This window comes from Sinocyclocheilus rhinocerous, unplaced genomic scaffold (assembly GCF_001515625.1).
Source record: "Sinocyclocheilus rhinocerous isolate Xijiao unplaced genomic scaffold, SAMN03320098_v1.1 scaffold3945, whole genome shotgun sequence".
Lineage (NCBI taxonomy): Eukaryota > Metazoa > Chordata > Actinopteri > Cypriniformes > Cyprinidae > Sinocyclocheilus > Sinocyclocheilus rhinocerous.
The window spans coordinates 94327-104127 of NW_015641830.1; the positions used below are offsets into that span (position 1 = coordinate 94327).

The 9801-nt window shown below is 38.3% G+C and overlaps 1 protein-coding gene across 1 annotated transcript in view; it reads left to right on the top strand.

Annotated features, from left to right (window-relative positions):
• LOC107755319 (integrin alpha-L-like) overlaps positions 1–7635 on the top strand; it is a 22083-nt gene extending 14448 nt beyond the window's left edge. The window contains 5 exon segments of the mRNA XM_016572076.1: positions 2498–2568; positions 2678–2819; positions 4955–5053; positions 5720–5802; positions 7040–7635. Coding sequence (XP_016427562.1) covers positions 2498–2568; positions 2678–2819; positions 4955–5053; positions 5720–5802; positions 7040–7106 — 462 coding nt within the window. The 3' untranslated portion in view covers positions 7107–7635.
• Positions 7636–9801: the final 2166 nt, after the last annotated feature.

Consider the following 9801-nt stretch of genomic DNA (forward strand, 5'->3'; position numbering starts at 1 on the left):
GCCACTCTGATCTCCTTTTCCAGTGTGTATTTAGCCTGTTTATACAAGACATTGTCCCCCTTCCTGTGAGCATCTTCTTTGGCCTGACGGAGCTGTCTGAGTTTTGCAGTGAACCATGGTTTGTCATTGTTGTAGGTTAAATGAGTCCTGGTTTTGGCAGTTCACGGGAGAGATTTGCTTTATTAAAGATTTGCTTTGTTAAAGTGATTAAAACAGAGTCCGGGTGTTGTTGTAAAGCGGAGCTCACGTGTGCTTGCGGAGGAATGTACACACTTACGAGAATGAACGAGCAAAACTCCCGCGGCAAGTAGAACATTTTTAAAGTCATTTAGTGCAATATTCAACTCTTTAAGGCCTGTGTTAACAGCGTCAACATTTCCACTTTTCATTGTTTCCCTTATTTCATTCGTTTTACGTGTACACACGCCAAGCTTTCCTCTGCGCGTTGCACAAAGCTGGTAGAATTTTTCATCATCCATATTGAGGCTTTATCAAGATAAGATTTTTGATGAGAAATCACAGCTTGTAAATCCATACATGAACAAAAAATTATGGTCCACTCCAGCAGCAAGCACAGCATTGACAATAGGGCACTTCAAAATTCAAGACTATTTTAAACATAAAGAATCCAAACTTTACATTTCCAAGTTTCCAAACAATTTTCATCAATCCACGTGAGCGATTGCAAGTTCTTTAATTTGTGTAATTGCACATTTTAACCAGCCCCCAACATGCTTCGCCGACATTCTTTAAACGACTATCTAAATAAACTTAAGTTGTACTTTTAAGGATGAGATGAGCAGGATGGAAAGACGTGAGCAAGGTAGGCAGGTAGCAGGCAGGCAGGGCAGGATGGATGGATCAAACAAACAATATTCCAAAATGGATTCCAGTAATCCATACAAAGGTTAGAGCAGGGTTCAAATTATACAAACTCAAGATCAAATTAATAAAAAAAAAATAGCAAAGCAAATAGCCTTAAAGAACGTATATGCCTAGTAGGTTGGTAATGTGCTGCTTTGTTCTTTGTTCTCTGACAAAAAGGTGAGAGGCGGCCATCTTTAACTTCACTGCCTTCTCATGGTCTATCAAAATAAAAGTATCTACAAAAAAAAAACTTTATATACCAAAAAATATTTTAGTACTCCTATAACCGTAATAACAAATAAATGTAGCGTCTGGACCAATCAGACACACAATTTTTTTTTTAGTTATATTTAACAAATACTCTGTAACACCCCTCAGTTAACAAGCCATATGAGGGTCTATGGACCCTTCCCCTGAAATGCATCTAACACCTCAGAAAGGCAGAACAGGCCTCTGGTTCCATGGCAACCAAGGCTGATATCACTGGTTTTATTACCCAAAGGAATGCGGAATCTTCTCAGACCTTAAAAGGCTCACGCACAGTTCCGCCCATGTTTTCTTGTTGTTCTTCTTCTGCTAAGAAGCGTGTTGGAGCCTGAGCCGGTGCGGGTGTGCCCGGTGGGCTCCAACACATAGCCAGTCAGTCTGCGGTTCTGTTAGATTCTGAGAAGATGAGGATATGAGCTAGCACCCCTCTAAGGACACCCTAAGTCTGCGCCAGGCCTCGGGACTTGACTTTCCATTCACCAAAGATCCTAGGATCTCAGCTGATTTCTCTCTTAGCTCTTTTTCATTTTCCACTGGGAAGAAACTCCCAATCACCATCGAGTCAGAACATCTTTGGAGTTCATCACTCTTCAAACCCGGAAGAAGGTGATCGCGACTCCTACACCACCGAACCTCCAAACCATCATCAAGACTTTCATCCGAGACTGCATCCAGGCACTCGTCAACGACCAAGGCAATGCAAGTATCGTACATTTAACTAAACGAAACAGAGGTTTAGTATAAGCTGTAGACCCCGTTCTAAAACGGTGCTGATGGTTTTACTCAGGTGGTTAACTTAACTGACTCTTTTCATAGCTTCATTCTCTGGTTTTCCTGATGGTTTCATCCATCAAGTCTCATTTGCCCTTTTCCCTGTATGAGTGATTGATTGATTGTTTGTTTGTTTGTTAGTGTTTAATTAATAAAACTCTTGTGCACAAATTACATGAGTTTCTGATTCTGCCTTGCAAATTAATTGTCCCTTTACGATTTTGATCCTTACTACATGCTCTAATGCATTAATACTGTATGAAAGTATTTTCTGTGGCCACGAAAATATCCTTTCCTAGAGTTGATATGAACTTACACTGAATGTTCGCTGGACGAACAGATTGGTTGATGGCAATTTAATTCTGCTACAGTTACTACTGGCAGCTGATATAAATAATTGCAATTAATCATAATTAATTGTAATTATTTACTGTATATACATTTCCTTTTGGAGCTAATTTGCTACATAAATAATGGCTCCAACATTCAGCGTCAGTCAACTCTTAAGTATCTAAGATTCTTCAGCTTTACTGTATGAAGTTTCTGCGACATTCAAAAGCTCAGTAAAAGTTTTTCTTTTGTTTGCGACTAGGTGCCTTTTCAAAGGAACTGTAATTCAAACAACAGCTGTGTGGCCGATCTGAAGCTGAACTTCAGTTTTACGTGAGAAACAACTGATAAATAGACATATTAATCTGAAATATGATTGTTAATCTTTTGAATATTGCCATTATTCATCAGGTTTTTTATTAAAATGAGGTTTGTTCTGCAGGAACGACACGTTAGTGGTGGTGAATCATCCTCATTTCAGCATCCTCGTATCGCTGGCAAACCCAGGCGACGACTCCTTCAACACCAGCATAGTGCTGCATTACCCAGAAGGCCTCTCACTTTCAAAATTTGATGCCATTAAGGTACTGCTGTCTGCATGTCAAACTAAAGAGTGTCAAAAACTAAAAAAAAAAAAAAACTCCTCAAAATGTTTTTTTCAAAATGGTCTCTTATCAGACAACACAATGAACTAGATTTCAATCTGCTGCTTTAATAATAACTCCGTTCACTTCTTAATAGATGTCAAGTCACCTTTTTTAATCTAGCACTTTTAACAATACAGATTGTCAAAGCAGCTTTACAATATTAAATAGGAAAATAGTGTGTTGATAATGCAAAAGGACAAAAGTAAACAATCAAATTTTCAGTTAAAGTCAGTTCACCATTGATTCAGTGATGTCATTGTCCAGCTCAGTATAGTTCAAATAGTGTCTGTGCAATGGAGAAAAAAACCTTGGGAGAAACCAGGCTCAGTGGGAGGAGTGGGGGGCAGTTCTCCACAACTTGACCCTAAAGATCTAGTTAATTACAGACCGATCTCGAATCTCCCTTTTCTGTCCAAGATACTAGAAAAGGTAGTATCCTCACAATTATATTCCTTCTTAGAGAAAAATGGTATCTGTGAGGATTTCCAGTCTTGATTTAGACCGTATCATAGTACCGAGACTGCTCTCATTAGAGTTACAAATGACCTGCTCTTATCATCTGATTGTGGTTGTATCTCTCTATTAGTGCTATTGGATCTTAGCGCTGCGTTTGACACTATTGACCACAACATTCTTTTGCATAGACTAGAAAACTTTGTTGGCATTAATGGAAGTGCATTAGCATGGTTCAAATCGTACTCGTTGCAGTGAATGAAGAGGTATCATATCGATCACAAGTGCAGTATGGAGTACCTCAAGGCTCAGTACTAGGGCCGTTACTCTTCACGCTTTACATGTTATCCTTGGGAGATATCATCAGGAAACACTGTGTTAGCTTTCATTGTTGGTAGTTTTCACTGCTTGTCACTTCATGCTGTTATGCAGCTCTATATTTCTTCACCGCTCAACGGAGCATACCAATTTGCAAAACTAACGGAATGCATAGTTGACATAAAAAACTGGATGATGAGTAATTTCTTACTGCTAAATTCTGAAAAACAGAGGTGTTAAATATAGAACCTAAAATCTCTGCATGTAATAACCTAGAACACTGTCTAAGACTTGATGGCTGCTCTGTCAATTCTCCGTCATCAGTTAGGAACCTAGGTGTGCTATTTGATAGCAATCTTTCCTTTGAAAGCCACATTTCTAGCATTTGTAAAATCACATTTTTTTATCTAAAAATATTTCTAAACCACAACCTGTGTCCTCAATGTCAAATGCAGAAATGTTATTTCACGCGTTCGTGACCTCAAGGTTAGATTATTGTAATGCTTTATTGGGTGGTTGTTCTGCACGCTTAATAAACAAACTCCAGCTGGTCCAAAATGCAGCAGCTAGATTTCTTACTAGAACCAGGAAGTATGACCATATTAGCCCGGTTCTGTCAACACTGCACTGGCTCCCTATTAAACATTGTGTACATTATAAATCTTGCAAATTACTTATAAAGCCCTGAGTGGTTTAGCACCTCAGTACTTGAGCGATTATAGTCCTTCCATCTTCAGAAATGTACATGTGAATTAGAACCTGTATCCACTACAAAAAAGGGTTTTCATTTTATTTCCAGTAAAAGCTATTAAACAGAGCTGTGTGCCATTTAGAATTGAACTGAGCATGCCTTTTAAATTCCAGTTCAGTTCCTGAATTAGAGTTTTGGCATCAAACATGAGATTTGCAGAAATGCAGAATTGCAATTCAAATTTCAATGTAAGGAAGTTAAATTAAAATGAACTAAAATGCAAATAAATGAATATGACTATTTTAACTAAAAAAGTAATGTTGGATTAAATGTTTAATTTTTTCTGTTTAAGTTTTGAAGTTTTTTTTAAGTTCAAAATAGATGGATGGATAGGTTTGCTTCAAATGTAGACAACTGTGTATAGTTTATATATTTCATCATATTTTCTAACTTGTGGACCAGGTTAGAAGAACAATTAATTTTCATTAAAATTCCTATTTATGTCATTCTGATTCGTCTTCCTATGGGGCATGGCTATGAACTGAAAGGGAGCCAATTCTTCCATTCTAAGTTTTGTGTGTGTGTGTGTGTGTGTGTGTGTTACAAACAACCGAGTCGGACTCGAAGCAGCTGTGGTGATCGGGACAGCGGTGCTACGAACAGAACAACCTGCAGCATCAATCTACCGGTGTACCGCAGCGGCACCACAGTAAGACAGAATGACAGACACAGACAGACACAGAAAGACAGACAGACACACACACACACAGACAGACAGAGAGACACACACACACACACACACACACAGACAGACAGACAGAGCCAGACACACACACAGAGAGACAGAGCCAGACACACACAGACAGACAGAGACCCACACACACACACACGCACACACACACACACACACACACACAGACAGACAGACAGACAGACAGACAGACAGACAGAGCCAGACACACACACAGACAGACAGAGCCAGACACACACACACACAGACAGACAGAGACACACACAGACAGACAGACCGAGACACACACATGCACATGCACACAGACACACACACACACACACAGACAGACAGACAAACTTTTTTCTTTATTTTTTACTTATTTTATCAAGGTATCACGTACTTTTATTTGAACAGTTGATAAACGGGCTATACACATGTGACTTAAAGCCAAGAATCATTCTGTTCTTCAGATAGTGACAATAAAACACAGACAGTATTCGAGTGTTTGCATTTGACAGACACAAAGTCAGGTTCTTCATTTAGAATTCAAGGTTTTCATTCTGTCAGTTCAATTATTCCCTTGGCATTGCTACCAACATCTTTCTACTATTTCTACTTTCTATGGACTCTATTGTTTTCTAGACTCAGTTTCTGGGAACTTTCCGTGTGACTAAATGGGATCACGACTCGTCTGACAGGATGGAGATGATGATTACTGCCAACAGGTGAATAAGGCTGAAAGGGCGACAGATTCATTTGTTTTCATTTGAGCAAAGACAATAACAAATATTGCTGCAAGCAGCAATTACCAGGGTTCAAGCATTTTAAGACCTTTGAGCCATTATAGACATTTTAAGATGATTTTACCCAAATAGGCTAAAAAATAATAAATAAAATCACTAGAAACATTCTTTAATGATTTATCACTTTTGACCAAGAGGTGGCGCTACTCCCAAATTAATGTGGTGTGGTTAACTAGGGGTGTTGATGACACACATAGTTTGGTGCCAATATGCCAGTGAATTCTGTGAAAAAGCTTTTGATAACTTTTTCTTTTGTACATTTTTTTATTAATATTGGTGAAAATCGGCCATGTTTGGCAGCCATGTTTTTTGAGATACACCAATGCCCTCATAGATATGGATGGCACCTTGGACAAAGATACTGCATGCCAAATTTTAAGTCATTCATGCTCATGGGTGTGTAGTTACAGCCATTTTAAAGTTTTTTTCCTGTTATAGCACTACCAAGTGGTCAAACTCCCCAATTGTTGTAATCTGACCAAAGATTGAGCTCATTCATATGTGTTCCAAGTTTGGTGAAGGTACATCATTCCATTCAAGAGTTATAGCCATTTCAGTAAAAGGGCCTCACCCACTTTGAGTGTTTTTGCATCTTGTCCCAACTGATAATGGAACTTCAACTTGGTTTTGACAACTTTTGCTAATAAGACTCCAGAGAACTTTTTTGCCCTGTTTTCGTTCCGATTGGGTGAAAAACGTAAGACTAGTTCGCAAAAATCTGTTTTGTGAAAAATTCAAAATGGCGGAAAAAGTTTCATGACATAAATGAAATCGAACAGCCATTTTGTTCATCTTGATCCAAGGATTCCAATGATACCCTTGAGTCTGCTTCAAAAGTCTAGGTCTAGGAGTTATGAGCGTTTTCGCATTTTCAATCACTGTAGTGCCTCCTATTGGTCGACTGGGTGAGTCTTTTCCAGTCTCTCCTCAAATTGAGACCTACCATCTGGCCAAGTTTCAAGTCTCTAGGCCTTACGGTTTTGTCTGTTTAATGGTTTACAGCAGTATAATAATACTAATCCTTACAATTACAATAGGGTTTCTTGAACCCCTAATAATCAGCAATCTGGGCTTCTGATCCATGTTGTGAAGGTTAAGATGAATGACTTTACTGCATTTCATGTTCATCTGTGAGTAAATTCTGTATGTTTGTTCACAGTGATAACAATGGAAACATGAGTGATACGGCGGTGAGGAGGAGCGTCCCGGTTCAGCACTGCGGTTGAAGACTTTCCTCTCATAAACGTGAATGCTAAAGAAAACTGAGTCAGTGAGAACGACAGCACAGAGAAAGAGAATGGAGAGAGAGAGATGAGCCCCAGTCCTGATCCTCCCAACACAGACGAATAAAATCTCACTTTATTCCAACACAGCACAAGTTAAAGAAGTTTGTTTTGATGGAGCTGAAAATGGTCTTTTAATGGTCTAGTTGTATGGAGATATGATTTAAGGTTCAGTATGTTTAGTTCAATGATATGCAGCATGTGTAGCTTATGTCTTGATTCTAGTGACTTAAATTGTAGTTTAGTTATGATAAGCCAGTTTTATTCTGATATTCACTTATATGGGCATTTTCTATAAAAAAAAAAAAAGTATTGAGTTATTTTTTTATTGATTTTAGTAATAAGTAGATTAAATCTTTTTTCTTCTTTATCTTTTTAATCTCAAAGAAAGTGTTCTGTAAGTAACCTTCACACCGAATATTGGTAGTCATTTGAAGAAGAGAAATTAATAATCAATCAGTATAAATAAATCAGTAAACTGAATGAGATACTGAGTTATTGTTTATTGTTAGGCTGATGTTTTTATGGCACTATCACAAGACAAATGAAAAATCAACAAACAACACACATCTTTAATCGACAGAGAATATAAAACAATGCACAAATTTACTAAAAAAAACTTTCAGTACACAAAAACTCCATAAAGCATTTCTGAATGTTGTGAGTTCCTTAAATTCAGTATGGCCACTTAACCTGATTAAGGTCTTTTATCATCCACTCCAATAGACCATAAAGTTGTAGGCGTGGTGCAGTTTTGTTGTCTGTCCCTTTAAATGCTCATGCAGAAGGATGCTGATTGGCTGGTTTTTATCACTCATCAGCTGGAAGCAAAACATTCTGGAAGTGATTCAAACAGCATTGTTCCTCTGTGCCGTTATCGTTAAAGTTGAGGTGTGGATTTCAGAGTTGCATTGTATTCAGGCCGTTCCTAGGCATAGGCAAGCTAGGCGGTCACCTAGGGCACCACCAGCAGGAGGGGGCGCCAATGAGTGCACATACTGGCACTACATTTTAGCAGGGTTGTGATAAAGAGTGGCACGGCCAACCTGAAATATGATTGCTGCCCCCACTGCATCCCCCAACATCATTGGGCTAGAGTACTGTCAATCTGACGATGCCTGTTTGCCACTGGATCAGAGTACTGTCACTTGCTGCTGGATTGTTGCATGCAAAGTTTGCATTTGGAGCACTCCGCAACACCATTAGATCAATGGGTTCCGTCAGTGCTTTGGCAAAGTAACGCTTTTTTTTTGCCATGCAATAAAGCTATGTTCAAAGGCCGGTTTAAAATATTGGTACAGTAAAAAGTGCACAAAATTAGTATTTTGTTAAGGCAGTATCTGTGGCAGTCGAGAAATCATGGTGCAAAATTGGTCCAAAAGGTGTGCATTTTTGCGCCAATGCATTGTTAAAGCAGCACTATGTAACTTTTGGCGCTCTAGCGGTTAATAAACAGAAATGCACACATCCCACGGAAGAACATTCCAACCGGAGCTACTTCTCTAAGTTTATGTCTCTGGCGATTCACGCAGGTATGTGTTACTCCGCAGCGGTGACCAGGCTACAATAGTCTAAATATAAATACTTATAAGTGTACCGTAGTGATTCGGAATAAGACAAAAACGCGGTTTGGAAGATGAATTCATGATGTACTCGCTCATTATATACATTTTGCAAATTTTGAACACAGAAAAAGTTACACAGTCCTGCTTTAAAGGATCAGTGTGTTGTGTAATATTCCCATATAAAACTTTAACAGCCAATTAAAAAATATTGGTATAGTAAAATTCGCAAATTCACAAGATCAATACATCCTTTATTAAACCGCTTCCTTACAGAAGTGTTGAAATGCTGAATTAATCCATTCACTTCTAACAGCGCTTAATGGGAGCAGCGTCAGACACATAGAGGAGCGTTGCGTCATTTAAAGGGGAAGTTCACACGTCAATGAGTGACAAAGGAATAAGTAGCTGGATTCTGATTACCTTTATGTGACTGATCAATCTTTTTATGTAGTTTGTGGTAACAAAGGTTTTTATAGGTTTGACTGAAATAATAATGAAAAAACAGACACTTTAAATCAGGGATCCTCAAATCTGGCCCACGAGACCCACTTTCCTGCAGCGTTTATCTCTAACCCTAATCAAACACACCTGAGCATGCTAATCACTGTGTTGCGTTTGATAAGGATCACAGCGAGTAACATCAACTTATCGTATCTTTTTACTTAACCTCTCTGTTCCAGACCCCAGTAAACAAACACATACATTGGTCAGGCATGACAGAATGCTTTCAGCACAATCAAACTCGATGCATCACTGAACACTAACTCAATGCATTATCAAACAACACTTGTGTGAGAACACAACACACTGTCTTCAGGATTATTAGAAAATCACAGGTAGGTGAGTTTGATCAGGGCTGACAAAAATTAGTCATTGATAATATCTAAACATGTATCCAAATTTCCAACATTTATTAAATATATATATATATATATATATATATATATATATATAATGTGCTGCTTTAGAGAAGAGGAAGAGAAAACTAGAGGTGCATGTAATAATCTGTTCATATATGAATCGCGATTCTGTCTTCCAACGATTCTAATGCATTCACAAGTTTCACATTCAAT